We start from the raw sequence: 20,183 nt of genomic DNA, 5'->3' as shown, positions 1-20,183 counted from the left end.
ATGCAGTAATTCTGTTGCCTTACAGGAATTTTCCGTAACTTTTAAAGAGAAAACTTCAGCACAAAAAGAGGACTTGGGCTTATCTGGGTATCGTCATATTTAACCCTGGGTTTTCAGTGTTATGAAGGCGATTTACTTCTCAGCTGGTAACATTACCATAACAACTTCATGCTATATTCAAGATTAAAAGATTAAGATTTAAGATCAACAGGTATGAAATCCCTGCCTACTAACCACTTAATAATCTGGAATATAGCATCACCAATCTGTGATGATGCCTCTGTGTACAGACTGTAAGAGGATCTGCTTTCATAATAGCGTCTAAAGCATTTCCCAGATGAGCATCAGTAATAAATATAGATTCTTAGATGCAACTTTAGTGCTGCATTTTCCTGTTGGCTACAAACAATTTCATTACTCTATAAGCATTGATTTATGATCTTAAAACCTGTTGACAATTGACTTGTTGATCGAATGCGCAAATTACAATTACATTTTTAATATTTAATCTTTACTCTCAGACACTGGAACTGCAGATGAACAAATAAAAACTAAAACTGTCTCACGCACCTCTAAATGTTAATGGAATTACAACTGAGTATTATCAGGGAGCATTGATACCCTGTTAATTTACACACTCAGCATTTTTGCAGATTTCCTTCCTGGCCTCAAATAGGACAGATTTTATGAGTATAGTGCATGTTTTCCACCCTTGGAAAAACTTTTAAAGACACTTTTTAAAGACACTCATACCACTAAATTGTCAGAAGCAGCTGTGTTGCTTTCAGTCTGTACTATGTGTGTAAGCTCCTTATATTTCCAAATCGTATAGTTATATCTTCTTTGTAAAATCAGTCAGATCCAACACTTGTGGCTTATTTGGAAAACCTTGAGTTAACCCTGGATTCACTTTTTAGATTTATAATCACCTTCATGAGATAGCTCAGCCTGATTGCTAGAGGTGAGCAGATTGACCCAAATATCCATAGTATTGATACCAACGCCGGTATTGGTAGTGGATCGATACCAGCGCTATAGGACTGATGCTTTGTTTCTATCCTCAGTTCAGTATGTAACCCACTGAATACTGTTAAATAAATTATAATTTGGGAAACTACAAAACAGTTTGAGCCTTTTTTATTTTGAATGTCATTTTGTTATTTTATTTATAGCTCATTGCACATTCAAACAACAGAAGTTGACCCGAACGCTCAAAAAACTGAAATGTGTGTTTTGTTGTATGAATTAATTGTGGAAAGGAAAAATCACAGTGATTTAGCGGTCATTGATAATGTGTTCAGAATTTGGAAATGCATTGTTCAGTTCATAAACTGAATAATAAATACAGATACATTGTATATACAGAGCTAAACTGTGTAACTGAGCCACTTTGCCAACTTTTAAACGATTCTTTATTTATTTAGTGTTCCTCATTGTACTTTTACTTGATTATAGCTTATGCAGCTTCACAATAAAACATTACCACTGATAAAATAATTTTATAATCTGCCACAAACTACAAAAAGCAAAACCCAACACAGGGCTGAAAATTTAGTACGACTGCTAACTACTGGCTACTAAGTCAAAATATCTAAATACCACTGTCATATTTATTTATCTAGTTATACCTGGCATTCAGATTAACACTAAAAAAATATTTTTACCAAGCAGATTCATCTTAATATTCTTCTTCTTTTGGCTGCTCCCTTTAGGGAGTCTCCACAGCAGATCATCATCCTCCGTCTCACCTTATCCCCAGCATCCGCTTGTGTCACACCAACACTCTGCATGTCCTCTCTCACTGCATGCATGAATCTCCCCTGTGGTCTGCCTCTTTTCTTCCTGCCTGACAGCTCCACATTCAACATAATTTGTCCAATATACCCACAATCCTTCCTCTAAATGTAAACCCACTGTCATCAATGACAGGCTGAATTAAATTAGTGAGTGTTAGCACTTCATAGTGTGTACTCTGCAGCTTTTTTGGGCTCATGGAATCTGAACTTATTCCACTTTTTCACATTTTTGGACACTGTTATTTTATTATTTTTAGTTTTCTAACAAAACATATTCAAATTACAGTTCGTTTATGGATTTAGGGTTGGTGTTACAGAGGAAGCTGCTAGGGACAGGGTGAGATGGATGCACATGATCCACTGTGGCACTGAGCTTTAATTTGAGGGGTTGAGCAAAAAATTGCATAAAATTGCATTGACCTTTACAAAACCACAGCTTCCTATTTCATGAAGAACTGTTTTTTCTTTGTTTAGTCCTTTCTAAAAATATATAGATCTATCCGTGAGAGGTATGTGGCTCATCCACTGTGGATTTTTCAATCACAAAATGTTGGTATTGAGGGATTTGTTTTATAAATAAATAGGTAACATTTCAATACTGCACAATAAAACAAATATTAGAAGTTATTGGGGAAAGAAAAATTACGCGTTCCCCTTGGATTTCTTGCTTTCGTGGCTTCCGGCTTTGGGAAACTATTTTTTTAATTTCCTTGAACAACACAGATGTGGTTATTTTTCATTCCAGAGTACGGGCAGTATTGGCCAGAATATGGCCCAGAAGTGTAGCCATTTAATTTAAATGTGAACTAGGCTTTATAAATGCAAAAGGAAATTGCACTGCAATAATTAAACCTGTAAGATAGCATTATAAATTAAAGGACAATACAGAGCAGCTGTAATGGTTCAGCTTGCGGCCTTTTACATTTCCTAGAAGATTTAATAATTTCCTGTGACTCACTAAATACTTTAATGTTTGTGAAAACAGCCAGTTCGCCTGCGCGGTTGTTAGTGAATATGGCATAAGGTGAAACTAAGCAATTAGAGTCACGGAACTGCATAGGCAGGTAAAATGGCTCACTCTGCTCACATCATACACGCCTCACGTCACATACTTTCCCAATTTAGTGGTCTATTTATGCTGCAAAATCTCCCATCTATTTCTCTGGCTTTTTAGGTTTTTGGCTGATGTTTCAACCCCTCCACCACTCGTATGTCTACCTGTGAGCGGCTGTCTGACTGAAGAGGGAGCAGCATTAGTCAGTAATATAATCCAGCGGTGTATTTACTTTAAATTTAATGAAGGCTTTCAGATTGTTATATTAGAATTGGAAAAGTCCAACTAGTGGCAAAGTTTTCCAGCGACAGATTTAATATTATATTATTTCAACAATAACCATACAGCATGTGGAACTAGAGGCAAGGAGCTGACTTTAACTTCAGCATCACTTTATAGGATTAAATAATGGCGGCCGATGTTTTCTTTCCTATCTCTTTGTGCCATATTGTGTGTGTGCGTGCGTGTGTGTTTACCCAAATAGGGAGGTCAGTGTCAAAGCTGCCAGAGGTGCTGCGGTACTCAGTGGGATAGATGAGGGAAAACGATCGGAGTGTGTGCTCCAGAAGACTGCAGGCGAGTGTGTACGCCCGTTTGCAGCGCAGACGCACACACACACGCAAGATCCGCTCCAGGTCGCCTTGATATTTTAACATCTGTTTGCCATCCACACGGGTTACCTAATGAGAGAACACACGCACACAGGAGTACATGAACACACAGGCAATTCACTGGAGAGTTGTGTCTTAAATATTAAGGTTCTCCAGTAAATCGTAGCGTCTGGCGCGCTCCCACTCACGGTAAGCTCCCAGGGGCAATAAAACAAACCTGAAAGAGTATCAATATTTTCTGGTTACCAATAAAGCTCTTTGCAATTTATGACTGTGCAGGGTGTATGATGCAAAAAAAGTCTTTTGGCTGTATTTCTTTTTTTTCTTTTTTTTTGGTCTCACAATGTCACAACTATAGCCTTTTAAATTTAAAAACAGATAAACACACCAGCCGGTTTCGTACGTTGTCAGTGTTTTCCACCGAGGCATCCCCAGTGTGCAAATCACTCAAGCAGTGGTGAAGAAAATTAACTTCTCTTAAAGCAAACAGCCATTTCTAGAGTCACAATAAAGCCTTGTATTGTTATAATCAGTCACACGCATTACGTTTTTAGGAGTGTGTGTGTCCTTCTCTCACCTCAGAGAGCAGCTGGAGATTCCACAGCAGCTCCTTATCCAGCTCATCTTCACTCTGCAGCTCCTCACCTACAGACACACACACATAAACAAGCTGAATTATGTACTTCACTGCTCCCCAGACAGATCAAGCTCCTACTGTCAAATTTTGGGATCAAAATTCACTTGTTTAGCCATGTTAGCTGCATAGCTGGCAGCCTATTAGTTTACCTGTATAAATGCATCTAAAGCTGTTTTAACTAACTTAACTAACTAATGTTAATTAATAATCACAAGTATAGTTTTTTCTATTAATCTGCTTGACAAAAATATTATTTTCACCACTTTGAGGATCTTATGGTACAAAATTTAGAACTCAACTTAAAGTGCTGCTTACTTTGGCATAGTATGTCAAGTCTTGTTAAAACGTTGGTCTAATTTTGACGTATTTCACACAAAATGTAAAAAACACAAGCCAGTTTTATGCAAAAGTGGGCATGTGAGTAAAAACAAGTAAATAACACACTTTGTTGTCAATGATAGCCAGTCAAAGCCATCTCTAACATGTTATGTTACACTTTATTACATTTAATTTAAGTTAATGAATATACTTCTTCAGATTATTGGTGCCCCCTTGGAGGTGATGGTGATAGTCAACTGAGCCACCCTGTCATCAGGGTACAACATGTGAGTCATTAAGGCTCAGTACCATCACTGCAGCCAAGGTGTCAATCCTTTGTGAGGCACTGCCCCACCATGCCATCATGCAAGATGTTGAGGTGAAACAAATCAGAATTTGAATGAGGGTTTCATCACCTGGGCAAGCTGATAGCTGGTCTCAAACTTCTATTCAATAACAGCCGTTCACAGGGAACATACATGCCTACTTCTCCTTATAAAATGGAACTTTAGCATCCGCGAAAAGAGTCTCCTTTCTCCTTTAATGTGCATACCTGAGTCTTATATTGTTGAAGTGGCTCCTATGTTACGCATCTGTAGAGTGGTTGTTTGGCTTCTCCGATGTATGCACTACTTAACAAATTTATTAGACTACTGCCATCACTAAATCTACAATCTCATGTTGTAACACCCCACAGGCATGGAAAATTATGCAAACTGGCCCTTGTAAAGGAGTGTCAGGCTTTATATGCGAACTGAAATGTCTTCAAGTTGCAGGTTAAGGTAACTATGAACGTGGAGACAGGAGCCAGAAGACCAATAAAACTTTCAAGTAAAACAGCTGTTCCGATGTATATCACAAGGAAACTTTCCCTCCAAACTGCACATGTCACACATACCATTAACATTTTCTCATTTTAAGTTCATGAAATGAAAGCTGTCAACTAACAACCAATTAGCATTTAAAGAAGTGGGCACAAGTCAAACTTCTATCTTCATTTATTTCCCAGAGTCCACTAAAGTGATTTTGCATGATTCGCATCAAATTCCCCTCCTTGTCTATCTTATGCTGGGCCTTGGCGCCACTTCTGAGTTCATCCACTGTCTGAAACCAAGCATTTAGAGCAGTCTGAAGTCTGAGCTTTTGACTCACAGGGATTACTTATACATACACTGACCTCATTATGTGAAATTTTGGCCAACATACTTTTTCCAGGACTGCCCAAGCTTTTGCATACAACTGGGCTGCCAACATACATGAGCCAAGTCTCAAAGTTAATTCACGCAGTTTCTAATTTCTTTCTAATTTCCCTTAAATTTGTCCCACTTAGACACCACCAGTTGCTAAAGAATACTACTGTTAGAGAAAAACACTTGCTTTTTACAATTTCACTTTAAATTCTCTTATGACTTCATACGATGTCTTATAATACCTCCTAATTGCTTTGAAATCATAAATGAACTAACAGTGTTCTGCAAATTAAAGAATGAAGATTTTTATTTACTTTGCAAACTGCAGGTTTCATTTATCACTGAATGAATTCTGAATTAACTAGTTTAACGCTGATTGGAACAGCCTTAATGCAAACAGAGTTACATTACTACACACACACACTGAACTGTTGCACAGTTATACTGACTGTCAGTAATGTGGGAGATGATGCTGCAGCAGTGAGGGACAAACAGTCGGAGAGACTCGGAAGGATGACACTGCAAACAGACACACATGTGCACATCCAGAAAGTACACACATAGATATGCACACATACATTTAGATGCCCAAGCACAAACACTAATACATGCATAAGATCACAAACAGTAAACCATCAAAATGAGGCCATAACATAGTAAATATGCATGTAGAAAAACTGCATTTTACAACATCTTAAGCACATGAAATCTTTGTTTGACATTCTTTAATTATCTTGAATGAAATACACATATTGTATAAAATGGAAATTGAGAAGAAGAGCTAAACATATACGTACCTTTGCTGCAGCTCTGCACATGTCAGCCACCATCCTGCCTGACACGCATGTCTCGAAGATGTTTGAGGTGGCAAAGTTAAACACTTTCTGCAATGCAACCTAACACAGAGGAAGGATTTAAAAAGATCGAGTGATGTACTTTATTACTGCTATTTTCATTTATTTATTTAGGGACAAATATTAGAAATAAACATCATTTCTCAATTAATAACCATCAAATGAGACACTTTATATGGTAAAGTAGAGACTAAAACAATATAGAAACTCCATTCATCCCCTTTGAGCAAGCACTTGGCAACAGTGGAAGTGACCTCTGACAGAATCAGGCTCATAGAGCGGCAGCCTTCTGCCAACATTGTTGAGACATCCAATTCTCTGTCTGCACTTATATTGTAATTAAGGGATGGATCAGGGTCACATGATCAAGCCCCAGCTATTAAGTATAATTATAAAAGTCTGCCTCATCAGTCCAAATAAGGATCTGGTACCACGGGAGAGAGGAGACCTCGAAACTAGGAATCACAAGTAAGCCTGCAGTCTGACAATGAAATGCTCTACTGGGATAACACGGCACTATGAGGTCTTTTAAATACAGCAGAGCTTGGTCACTCTGTGGGTTTTGTATGTGAGGGGAAGGATATAAACTAAATCCTGGATTTTCAACCTGCTCTCAGGGGAGTTGTGGTGGTGTGTCTCAGTTACACACAAGGTGTCCTTGTGGTGACACAAGGTTATGGCATTAGAGAGATGGAGGCTGTTACTCATGTTTTTCAGTGGGTAGGTTTGCTGTAGTGAAGAAGTGTTATCTAAACCTCACCAGTGAGTGAAAGTTAAAAGCAAGTGGAAACAAGTGGGATTAAAGTGACACAAAGGTGCAAACAAGCTGCAGACAATGGTCTCCTGGCTAATAAACCTGTGGCTTATGCCCCACCGCCATCCCTCTTTCGAGGTCTTTGAGAAAGGACTGTTAACGTCTCTCGGGGGCAATGCATTAAGGCACCGATGCAAAAAGTCACCTTGTGCGTAATGGTGAGACGCAGGTGGCATCTGAAAATGGCTTCATTTGACGTCCTGAGATGGGAATGCGTCAGGAATTTACAGGAAATCAGTGAAAAGAAGCTGATATTGAAGAAATATGATCATCTCTTTCCATTGTCTGTCAGTACTCTCCATGCTGCTACATTTTGTATCAGTGGGAGGCTTTTCAAAAAGCTTTTAGAAAAGCCTGATAATAAGGAATTATAATAGTCAAGCCTTGATGTATTAGATACATGGACTAGTTTTCCAGCAGCACTTAGAGACTGTATGCGTCAATCTCTGACAATAATGCACAGATAAGAGAAGGCACTCAAAAGCCAATTTTTTTTTTTTTTGCGAACCATATATGCTAGTTAAAATATGACTCCAAGCTTTTGCATAGCAGTAGAGGAGGCCAAGGTAATGTCATCCTGAGTAAATCTGGTTTTAGGGCCAAATACAATAAGTTCTGTTTTCTCTGAATTTCGAAACAGAAAATTACAAGCCAAGCCACTAAATTTTCACTCGCTGAACTGTGTGATGTGGCTTCATTGCTAAATATAGCTGGATATAATTTGCATAGCTATGGAAATACGTGCCATGTTAAGGTCAGCAGTCGAAATTAGGAGGTGATAAAGAATTGTTTGGGTAAGGTCAGAGTACTGCGGGGACTGAATTAATAAACTTAATTAAAGAGAGAGTGAAAGCTTTGAAAGTGTTGGTGCGTATTAATGCACTACCTTGTATATCTCCAGCGAGCACTGTGTTAAGATTGTGCTCACAGTGGAGGAAAGGCCCAACTCCACCAGGCTTTCCAAATGAGTCTGAGTATCCGTCTCCATCTCATCTCGTGTCTGTTCCAGGGTACTGCTGTCTATCAGAGCAAAGCACCTGCACAAAGACACACACAAATACACAAGCACACACTTAAAACACTCCGCAGTAATGAAAATGTCAACAGCGCCATGGAGGAAAAAAAAAACTGGTGCATTTCAAACAGAGAGACGCATTCGCATTCAGACACTGACAACAAAGCTTTACTAAATGACAGACTTGTTAATGTATCTCTACCTGTCCAGGAACTGCAGAACAAAGTCTTCAAACTCAGCCGAAGCGAAACACAGATCCTTTTCAATCTGTGAAAGGAAGAAAGGAAGAGATGATTAGTATTTGTGGAATACTACAGTGCGTTATTTTATTTCTTTGTAGGTGTGCTTGTCTCCGAAGAAAGCTTTTGAAGAGTAACTCTGACACAGAAAGAGGAGGGTTAACTAAGCAGCTGGTTACCAGGAAAATCCACATCTCAGTTTTTACGCTTTGATTTCTGTAAAGTTTAAAAACATCACGCTATATTGCAATTAGTGACCTTTAAAGGTTCTGGCAGGCAGATTGTGTTGATGCTGTTGACCTAGCAAGTGATTTCCCCTATTGCCAGTTTTATGCCATGCAACCATTTGCACATTTGGTGCATGAAATATGAAAATTATTTCAGTGCTTTCATCAAACTGTCATTGAGGTAGCAAATAAGTATATTTCAACAAATGTAAATTAAGCATTTAAGGTTACTATTATTCAAATGAGGGATATTACAATGCTAATCATAATAATAGTTATTATTCGCTCAATTGAAATGATGTTATTTGTTATATTAATGTTATATTAATACGATGCTAGAGTTTTGCAAAATATCCAGCGCTAGTAACTAATTAACGCCTCAGTATTGTATGTAGGTGGCAATATTGTGTCTTATAACACAGGCTGACACCCACTGTACAATAGATGTAAAAAGGAAAAGGGACTGTAAATAGTGTGAATAAAGTGAGTGCTTCTTTTTCTTCAGTTATTATGAGTAGCACAAGAAGAGTATATTTCACTTTTATAGTATCAGTGTCACCTTCTGGCATTAAGCAGCTATTAATTATGACTTTATTAATTATGATTACTCTGTTGCTTTAAATATAAAAAATCTTGTTTGTTTTTAATATTATTCATAAGGTAAACATTTATTTCATAATTGCCGTGCAATGATGGTGAAGCATCCAAACGTATGCTCTGGCTAATACGCAATTTAAACAATGGGCTGACTCCTTAGCGCACCGCAGTAAACCGGTCTAATAATGGCGCAAACTCACAGCTCACCAGTTAATTTGCTCATTAATGCAGTTATCTAGTTATTAGCCAATCACATGGCTACAACTCAGTATATTTAGGCTTGTAGATATGACCAACATGACCGGCGGAAGTTCAAGCTGAGCATCAGAATGGGGAAGAAAGGTGTTGGGTCTGTCTAGCACAGGCCCACCGCTGGAACGAGACAATTTAAAAACACAGCAAACGCATTGAACACCAAGTAGGCAAAGTTCTTCGTGTTACTCATGCATGAGGGAGACCTGCCTGGAGCCAAGTGTCGTTCCACCACTTGACCTCCGTCAGACTCTCAGCCAGGTTCCCCATAGCACTCCTTTTATTGTGGTAACATGAATATGCATAGGGTCATTAACATATAACATCTTACATAGGTATACGTGTGTGTGTGTGTGTGTGTGTGTCGTCAGAGTGTGACCCCATAAAGACTTCCCTAAACCTGCTGGTCTGGAAGTCCAGCAGTCCATCTAAACAAAAAAAGGCACTTAGCCTAAAACAGATATAGCCACGTTTATCCTACCATAAAACAATAAGAGAAGGTACGACCTCTCCCATGCTCCCAGAGTGTGGGTGTGGATGCCAGAACACTCTGGAATGCGCACAAAGCCTTTGCAGACTATTAAGGATCACACATCCTATCACTACACAATCGATTATACACCTCTACCAATCTAAAACTAATTATAAAACTCTAAGCATATATAAGTAGATATTTCTAAGCATAAATGACAATCAACATTACAAAACCTAAGAAAAGGTGACATGGCTGTTGGTGCAAGACAGACTGCTCTGAGTATTTTGAGAAATTGCTACTCTACTAGGATTTTCCCAAGCAAGGGTTTAGAGAAAATGGTCCAAAAAATATAATAATCAGTGATCATCAGTTCTCTGGGTGAAAATACCTTATTGATACCAGAGGTCCGAGGAAAATAGCCACACTATTTTGAGCAGACAGGTAGGGAAAAGTAACTTTAAAGACTGCTCTTAAAGCCAAGATATTCAGAAAAGCATCTCTGAATGCATGTCGAACTGTGAAGTAAATGAGCTGCAGCAGCAGAGGACCAGAAGAGTAGGTCCTACTCTGGTCAGCTGTGAACTTTCAAGCGAGGATACAACCAGGAATAGGGTCACTAAAATTGGACTGATGAGTCTCGATTTCTGCTGTAATATGCCATGGCCATGGCATGAAGACCAAAGGTGGTTCTGGAGGTAAAAGTCGTTCTAATCCAGTAGTAGTGAGGTGTACCTAAAGATGAGTTTGGGGAGTATCTCTTGACTTATTCAGTATTTCTAATTTTATGCTAAGTAGTGTAATGGAATGTTTAATATCACGGCATGGACATAATACTCAAACCCATGGTTTAGGTATTTGCAAAATAACAGTAGATTATTTTTGCTTTTGGACAAAATCAAGCTACAATGTTGCAACAGAAAAAAAACAACAGAAACATACCGACAAACATATGTCATATGGATCCTCCAAATATTGTAATTCAGTGTAGAAAGGGAAAGTTTTTTCTTCTTCTTTTACTTCTTCTCTTACAAAATAATTGTTGTCTCATTTTGTTAAAATCCCAAAGGTTTAACTTCTAATTGTAGGCGGTTTAAGTGCTGTGGTGGATGCCAATTTATCCCAGAGTTTTAAGAGTAAATGCCAAAAGCACAAGATAGCCCCGAGTTACAAAAACTTTTGGCTCATCAATATGTGATTTTAGACTCTCCATTATGTTTAGTTAATCTTTGTTAATATGTATCATGTGCATACCTCTGTGAGATCATTGCGCTGGGAGGGAGCAGACGAACAATCCACTAAAGGCACCAGAGTGGTGAAGGTGGTGATGAACTGGAACGTTATCTGGACAGAGAGACACAGCAGGTGCAACTTATCAATTTACATCATCTGACATGATCACGCTGCATGTTAAATACCTCACCAGATGTCGCTGCAATAACTTTTTCAAACGCACTAATATATTCTGGTGTGATGGATTAATACAGTCTGAAGAAAATCAGCACACTAGAAGAGGGAACCAATCCATTTTACAATTCAAGCAGAAACTGAAGACTGAACCGCATTAATTGCAAAGTTCTTCAAACCGAGCTATTCATTCCACTTTCAGGAATTATTAATTGGAAAGACCTGAATATGCAACAGAAAATGGGAATTTAATCAGTGAGAGCTGCATTGTCTACTTGTCTAACAATTCTTCTTTATTCCTCATCAACGCATCAATTACTCACCATACACTTGCTAAAGTCATTGGGGTCCACCCCTGGCAGAGAGCCCATAAGCAGTGGGAGCACGTGCACACGGCCCTCTGGGTAATGGTTGTTAGGGGAAACAAGACTGCGAGCCATCCCAATCATGCAGCTGAGGGTGGCAGTGAGGGTGTGCGGCTCAGTCAGGGTCTCCATTGCTGCATAGGTTCTGTTGTACGTGAGACACAAGGATGATAAATAAGACAAAAAGAGTTTGGATAAGAGGGACAGTGCATGTTGATTTTCTAAATAAAAGTGTACATTCATTATTATTAATTTTGATTTTTGTGTAAAGTGACAGAGCATGTTAATGGACATCAGTAAAAAAATATGAAATATGAGATAGATATATCTCCACCCTTCCATTGAGACCATTAGTCAATGGATCAGCTCCGTTGCTGGATTTTTTCCCCTTATTTCACACCACACTAGGATATGCCGTATTCATCTACCAGCACTTTGCAAATACATTTTTGGTGCAAATTTATTTCTGTTGTTACTTTTTATCATGTTTTGAAAAATCAACCAAAGAAATTGGAAAAAATTTTAAAAAACAAAATATTCCACTGAAAAATTGTTACAATAGGACTGAAAAAGGGGTGAAAAAGCATGTGTAAAAGACCTTCAGAAGGCCTGAAGAATGACTGCTCAACACCACTCAACAAAATATCTAAAATTAAGGGGTAGGTCAACAGTTTTGCGCACATCAATTAGGAAATCCCATAAAAAGATACTTCTATCTAAATATTGAATAATGATCCAGATTTAAGATTTTGTACATTATCAAGGCAAACACTTTAATACTGTCCATCCAAAGGCATACATCAAGCAAGCAGTACTTATAACTAATACTAACAATACTGCTTAATTTCCCAAATCAAAACAAATATAACGGCAAACAGTTTCCTATGTAAATAATTTTTTTCCCCAACATTATGCTTTCTTTTTATATTCACTAAAACTTAGACAGCACTTCAAAGTAAGGCAAAGAATGATAAAAAGCAGCAAAAAAAATCATTAATATTAATGATGTTACACCAGCATGTTTTTGACAGTACATCAAAAGGCTTGATGGCTGATATCCATATACTTACTTCTCAAGAACAGGTGGTATGACAAGCTCTGGTGTGAGGAGAGCCAGGTTCTGAAGAGCGTACGCTGCATCTGTACTGTCAGTTTTACTGCAAATCACCAGGAGAGGGCAGATGAACAGTCGTGCACATGCAATGCAGCGACAACAACGACGACACACGTAGACAGCTAATCACAGATGACCTGTCTTTGTCCAGATTAGGCAGAGGCCGAGGAGGCGAAGCGACTGAACTCATTAGCGAGACACAGCAGTTAGATAACTGGCAGGCAATTATTCAGATGGTGTGTTTGTCAGCTGTTTACATAGTTACAACCCAGGGAACATTGATATGATGACTTGAGACACCAAAGCAAACACAGTATGACTCATGTATATGTAACACCTTTTGTCTTAAGCCAGTTTTAACCTTGCTGTTTGGAGGTTTTAGGGATCCAAAGGCTGACCTGCCGATCTTCATATTAGCTGGAGACTTTCGGTAGCTGTGATACTTGAAACAAAAGCAGTGTTATCGTCGAGATAAAAAGGATAGTTGGAAGATGGAACCAAATCTATTTGTGAACCTGAATTTTGGCTCAAAAAATAAAAGAAAGTCGGGAGAAATTCTCGTCATTAAACTCCGGTGAGCAAGACCGTTAATTGGCTCAAACTATGCAACAGACTGCTCACACCAACACCCACAATGACACCTATGGTAACTATTTCTGCATGAGTGGATATCATTTCTATCGGACTTCCCACACAGGGTCGCTTGTACTTTCTTTGTTTTAAATGTCATGTTACAAACTATTTTTACAGAGTGGCTCTACCTAACATCTAATATAATCACTATTTATTCTTTGTGGGGGGGCTTTTCATTAACGGTCATTTTTTTGTTTCCGCTGTTTTGACTTTTTCTGCTCATAATTTCCTGTTGTACTATTTGTTTGGTGCTTTTTTCGTAGGCTTGGCTTTAAAAGCCGCTCGTGTTGTTTTGCTGTTTTTCATGTTCATAGCAATTAGCACAGCTTGATTATTTTCTTGCTTGCTTAATGATGGGGAGTTAATATTTTGTTAGTGCAGTGATCCAGCTGTTAGGAGAAAAATGTCCAGATCTATGGAGAAGTCACTATATAAGCTTATCAAGTCAAGTCAAAATTAGGAACAGCATGTGAGTGTGTGTATGAGTATGCCTGTATTTACATCTGTACTGTAGCCCTATGCATGCACGTATGTATGTATCACAAGTGAACTGTGTAGAAAAGCAGTTTAAAGTGGACACATTACACTTTTCCTTTTTTTCTGTCATTTCTACATCATTACAGATGTTCCTATTTAACATAGCCAAAGTTTCAAAAACTGAGGTAAGCACATGTAGTCCCTGGAAGCCAGTGGCTTGGACTTCAGACTAGTCTAAACATCCACTTTGATACAGCTTTTTTCAGTTCTTGTCTCTCTTTGAAGCCCCACCTACTTGCTGTTCTTTTGGTTGTAAGGGGCAGCCAATCAGAAGAAGGCATTTAAGCCGAAACAGCTTGTTTCAGACAGTGGATGAACTGAGGGGCGGAACCAAGCTCCAGTATAAGAAAATAGGGGTCATTTTGAATAGTTGATAAAACAACGCTAGTGATAACAATAGCTCCTATTTAAAGCCTTCATTTGGGCTAACAGCCATCAGAGTGCAGTACCTGAACATAGCCAGAAGGGAGGCTCCAGTGAGGCTGCGGGTGAACTCCTGCAGATCCGCATCTGTTAACTGTTGATGCTCAGGGACCAGTGTGATCCAGCAAGGGGAAGCGTGACGTTCCCGGTGCACACGGCGCACAACGCTCGCTGGAAGACGCTGAAGCAGCCTCATCAGTCGAGACTGCAGACACACATTAGACATAAGAATTATCACCCAGAGCCACATTCGCAGTCTGCTGTGAGCAGATCTGAGATTTCCTTCTGTTATTAATCTGCTGCGTAAGGAGAGCCAGCCAAGTCCTGAATGACAGGCGATAAATCAAATGAGGAACCGAAGATGGAGTTTCACATAGTGTGTGCATGTTTGCATGCGAGTGAGAGGAAGAGGCTTACCTGCCAGCGACCGTGATTGGATGGATGGTAGAAGGACGCGATGCTGTTGAAGAGGCAGGTCAGCTCTTTCTGTGCAGGGTTTCCTGGTCCACCCTGCAGGGGTATATAAAAGAGCAGAAGAATCAGCTGCAATGAAATGTAAATGTTTTTTTCTTACACATTTCGCCAGAAAAATCTAAAGACTGCATACCAGAAGTGCTGTCACCCACAACACTATGTATCCAATGTCATAGGAGTTGGTAAGATACCGAGGTGACACCATCTGACTGACCCCAACTGGAAGGTTCAGACTTCGTAGGATCCTGGTGAAGATCTATCCAGACATGCACATATACAAACAATAGTTTCACTGCTCTCACACAGCCCATGAGTTCCCAGTAAACCACATTTACGGGAACACTTGTATGCAAACATAATTCTGCTAATGACTCACTGTGGGAATATAAGGGGTCCAGTCCACGTAGCCTATGTTATCATTGGCAAGGCGAGCAAACAGGTTCACCAAGTGCTGTAAGAGAACATTAGGCAAACATTCACTGTGAGGACAAAGGGAAGTGTGTCATCAAAAAAAAATGGGAAAAAAGGAGACGAGATGCTGAAGAAGAGAGGAGGAAATGTGCAAAGCCAGGCCACTGAATGGAAACCAAAGTGGAAAATCTTATCTGCGCTGAGTGGAAACTGACAATCCTTTAACAACATTTCAATCATCGCCATCGGGAAATGTAGAAATCTGTGTCATTTGGAATTACTCTTCACTTTTAGAAAAATGGAAAGCTGCATGATCCATCACACAATAAATTAAAACTTTTAAAAAATCTGCTGCTTGGTGTGACAGATTTGAGAAGAATTTTGAGAGGTGGAATTTTCATTAATTTTGACTTTGCTGTGGCTTAAAGAATTCTACTTTCATGCCAGTGAACAGTTTTTAAAACTAAGTGTCAAATGATTTCAGAGTGTGTGTGTCTTACCCCTTCCCAGCTTGGCTGATTTTGCAATGACATCCAAAGATTCATTAATTCATCAAACCACAACCTGAAAACACACAGACATGCAGAAAACAGACCATTACATTCACACCCAATGACACACACACCTGAGGCTTTATCCCCCTCATCAATCTCAAGTTCCCCAAAATATGATCTCATTCCCTCCCCTGTATATTCTGGATGAGAAAGGAAAAAAAAACTGAAGTGGAAAAATAGAGTATTAAAGATGATGTATTGTGGAAACTGTGCTGAAAGTACTTATGAATCCAAGAATAAATCCAGACAAATAGTTTGCAAAGGAGTAAATGAACTAAAGAATGCACTGAAGGCTTTGAAGAGGCTTGGTAGCTGGAACTTGGCCGTGAAGAGTGCAGAGAAAGAGGGGCAAAGATTTTCCAAAAAAAGCAAAATATTAGCAAAACAAAGAGAGCAAGGAAGCACTGCTGATGCAAGAGGAACACTATTCATTAAAGCTCCCAGGAGCAAAGGTGTAAATGCTTACAAAGCCTGAAAAAGTGGCTATGCATTTTGAACATTACAAGAAAAAGCCAAATCCCTTAAATGCTGAGATTTACTAACAAGTTAAACATATTGTACCTCTTTGTGTACCCTTTGTGTCAGCTCTGGCTCTGACAAGCTGTACTTGGAGGATAACACTGTTTCAAACCAGAGCCATTCAAGTTGGCCCACTTACTGGAAGCCCTGGCTGTGTTCCTCCGGGGGCATGATGGTAGGCAGGAACAGCTCCATGTTGCTGATGGCCTTCTGCATGACCACATCAAACACACACAGCAGGGGGCGCCACTCATCCAGCATCTCTTTGGTGGATGATGCAGGGAAATACCTATGAAAAATCATTAAAAGATACGCAGAAACACACATATAGCAAAGATAGACGTGAGCACAAATAGATGCAGACAAGCAAAGATGGCTACAGGTGCAAATACACACAATGATCTACAGTACATAGCTCAACTGAAGATCAAAGCAGCACATTATCTGCTGCCCAAATTATATGATCACAGAGGATGAGACTTACAGTCTGCAGCTTTTGATCAAAGCTTTCAAAATGTGGTCCACGTTGCTGCAAATAAGCACAGAGAGGAGGTGTGAGTGTGTGCGTGTGTCTTAGCTATGCTGTGAGAGCCACATGTCCTCATCAGGAATAAACAAACCTTCAACATTCAGACCACAACTCAGATTTGTACCAGCTGCGACTGCAAGGCTGGTATTGTTTTCTCTTTATGAGTTTGTGTGTGACTGTGTGTGTCTGGCAACAGATTATGTCACACACACAACAGCATCGCAACAGCATCGCAATACACGGTAACAAAACACAACAGGTATGTACATAACATCCGAACAAAGCCTCGCTTTGGTGATGGGTGTGGTCATAGTGCGGTCTGATTACAAGTCAGTACTTTTTCAAAGCCATAAAACAGAACCCAAATCTAAATATAAAATATTTAAAACAGTAAAGCAGGAAGACCTTTGATGGTGATTACACAGATTTGCACAGCTGTAAGTTTCCAGTGCGGCCACTGGGTGAATTATAAGGAGTGATACTGCTTTTTAATGGAATGCAATATCCACTCCTGAGACATTTAATTCTTTGTGGTAAAGATTTAACAAGGTGCTGGAAACATTGTTCAGAGATTTTGGTCCATATTAACATGATAGAATCACACAGCCGCTGCGGATTTGTCGACTGCACATCCGTGATGTGAATCTCTTGCTCCACATCCCAAAGGTGCTCTATTGGATTGAGTTCAGGGACTGTGGAGGCCATTTGAGTACAATGATCTCACTGTCACGTTCAAGAAGCCAGTTTAAGAGGATTTGAGCTTTGTGATATGGCATGTTGTCCTGCTGGAAGCAGCCAAGATGGGCTGTCTCTTTGTGACACTATGGTCGCAAAGGGAAGAACATGGTCAGCAACAATACTCAAACAGGCTGTGGTGTCTCATCGATCCCCAGTCGGTACTAAGGGGCCCAAGAAAACATCCTCCACAGCATTATATCACCATTCTGCTCTCTATATGACACAGGGCAGAATGGATCCATGCATTCATGTTTTTTATGCCACCCGAATGTTGCATCAGAAACTGCGACTCGTCAGATTAGGCAACATTTTCCCAATCTGCTCTTGTCCAATTTTGGTGAGCCTGTGCAAATGTAGCCTCAGTTTCCTGTTCTGAGCTGAGAGGAGTGACATTGGGTGCGGTCTTCTGTTGCTATAGCTCATTTGGTTTGATGTAGTGTGCCTTCTGAGATTCTCTTGTGCATGCAGTACTTTCTTTGCGATGAGTGAATTTGAGTTGCTTTTGGAGTCATTCTCCTCTGCCCTCTGGTTCCAATAATGCATTTTCAACCAGAGAATTGCCATTCACTGTCTTTTTTTCTCTTTTTCAGACCTTTCTCTGGAAACCTCAGAGATGATTTTGTGGGAAAATCCCAGTAGATCAGCAGTTTCTGAAATACTTAGAGCAGGTCATCTGGCAACACCAACCATGCCAGTTTCTAAGTCACTTTTATCACCTTTCTTCCCCATTCTGATGCTTGGTTTGAACCTCAGCAGACTGTATTGGTCATATCTACATGCCTAAATAGATCGAGCTGCTGCCATTGGATTACCTGATTAGATAATTGGTGTTAAAGAGCAGTTGAAGATGTGTATCTCTCAAAGTGGCTGGTTAGTAACCGGTGCAAATGGAGTGAAAAGCCTTGGCTACAGTCTATGTTCTTTAGGAAAAGTTTCTTCATGTCAACCACACAAGGATGTTACTGGAAGACATCATTTCAGGATTGTCACTGTATGGATGTTTATCTTGAGAATTGTTCTCTGGAGTGTTAATGTCAAAACTGGAGGGTCGAAGTCTGTTGACTTTTGTAGGCTTACTACCAAAAAAAATAAATAATTACACATTGCCTACAACACTACACTGGTTAAATCAAGTGGTTTAACTTACAGTAGTCTTTGTTTGTAACTACAACAAACTGTTCAGTGTGTACTTGCAGTTCTTTAGAAAGGGAAAAAATATTTTTTTAATAGGTGGTTATGAAAAGGTTTTAGGAGCCTGGCCAATGTGGGATAATCTTGGGCTGGAAGAAGCCAGTTGCCTAAAATGAGTTTGATACCTTCGGTTCAGAGAGCCCAGCAAGCTGTTTCTCATTGTTTCTACTCCGTCACCCTTTTTCCCAGTCATGGATTAGGCCTAGTCCTAGACTAAAGGAGAAATACAATGAAGATCTCATTTGAAAAAAAAAAAGGATTTATTCTAGGATTAGGCATAATCCATGTCTCAGAAACTGAGCCTTTGAGTTTGCCGGTTTGCTGGTTTTGTGTTTACTGTTGTAAGTATCTTCATATTTAACACACAGACATGAAAGTAGCATCAATCTCCTCATGTCATTTTTGGCAGGAAAGAAAGCAGGTTTCCTACTGTGTACACATTCTTCTTTAATTCAAAACACATATCTTGATACTGCACTTTACCATATGTCACAACAGCTACAATTAAATATAAAGCTTCATACTTAGGGAACCAGATGAGCCCAAGGTGCTCGGTTTTGGAGTAGAAAACCCTCTCGTAGAGATCATAGAGCGGCCGCCACGGCAGCTGGAGGTCATCCCGTGATAGAAGTTCTTTCTTCCTGTTTGAAAAAGAAGTCCGTTATCAGCTGTCAGGCCTATTTATAATGCTTTTACAAGGGTCCTGGTAGGTTATTAGATATTTAAGCCTCTAATAATAATAATGTCATATTGAAGTGAAAGACCACAGGGCGTCTGAAAGAGTCTGTAATCGTGGAGAAAATGAGTCACTGCCTCACAGGCTGCACTCAGCATGATGACTGCCATCTTATTGGCATGTATGCAAACACAACGCTGTGATTCTTTGTATTCAATAATGCATAAGTGGACTGACAGCAGCAGGCATTGGTAATTTGCAGGCGTAGATTCACTTGGTATAAAATACTCATGATCCAACGTTCATAACACTCTCCACTGAGAAAAAAATTAGACATGTTTAAGATCTAGCAGTGGGCATAATTGGCTTTCTGCAAGCTAACCATGCATTGACTTTACTTTTTGTTGTTTTCTTTTAAACACCTTGTTAAGCTTTTAGATTGCACAGTAATGGTGTGCCCCTTATGAGAACTCTAAGCTTAAAAAGGAGCAGTTTTTTTTTTAATCCTCCTGAGAACTTCCACTTTGCTCTCTTTG

General features: G+C 39.4%; 1 protein-coding gene across 1 annotated transcript in view; it reads right to left on the bottom strand.

Annotated features, from left to right (window-relative positions):
• Positions 1-20,183, bottom strand: part of psme4b (proteasome activator subunit 4b) — a 48,784-nt gene that overhangs the window by 26,110 nt on the left and 2,491 nt on the right. The window contains exons 3-19 of the mRNA XM_087844739.1: positions 19,496-19,612; positions 16,998-17,042; positions 16,653-16,802; positions 15,941-16,004; positions 15,406-15,480; positions 15,163-15,285; positions 14,973-15,065; positions 14,582-14,760; positions 12,919-13,005; positions 11,807-11,993; positions 11,331-11,420; positions 8,492-8,556; positions 8,161-8,311; positions 6,404-6,502; positions 6,056-6,125; positions 4,039-4,106; positions 3,327-3,530 (exon numbers count right to left, since the gene is read on the bottom strand). Coding sequence (XP_087700865.1) covers positions 3,327-3,530; positions 4,039-4,106; positions 6,056-6,125; positions 6,404-6,502; positions 8,161-8,311; positions 8,492-8,556; positions 11,331-11,420; positions 11,807-11,993; positions 12,919-13,005; positions 14,582-14,760; positions 14,973-15,065; positions 15,163-15,285; positions 15,406-15,480; positions 15,941-16,004; positions 16,653-16,802; positions 16,998-17,042; positions 19,496-19,612 — 1,867 coding nt within the window. The remainder of the gene's footprint in view (positions 1-3,326; positions 3,531-4,038; positions 4,107-6,055; positions 6,126-6,403; positions 6,503-8,160; positions 8,312-8,491; positions 8,557-11,330; positions 11,421-11,806; positions 11,994-12,918; positions 13,006-14,581; positions 14,761-14,972; positions 15,066-15,162; positions 15,286-15,405; positions 15,481-15,940; positions 16,005-16,652; positions 16,803-16,997; positions 17,043-19,495; positions 19,613-20,183) is intronic.

Source organism: Neolamprologus brichardi, chromosome 8, assembly GCF_056152115.1.
Source record: "Neolamprologus brichardi isolate AB-2024 chromosome 8, ASM5615211v1, whole genome shotgun sequence".
Lineage (NCBI taxonomy): Eukaryota > Metazoa > Chordata > Actinopteri > Cichliformes > Cichlidae > Neolamprologus > Neolamprologus brichardi.
The sequence above is the reverse complement of the archived record's forward strand: the minus strand, read 5'-3'. Positions and strand labels throughout refer to the sequence as shown.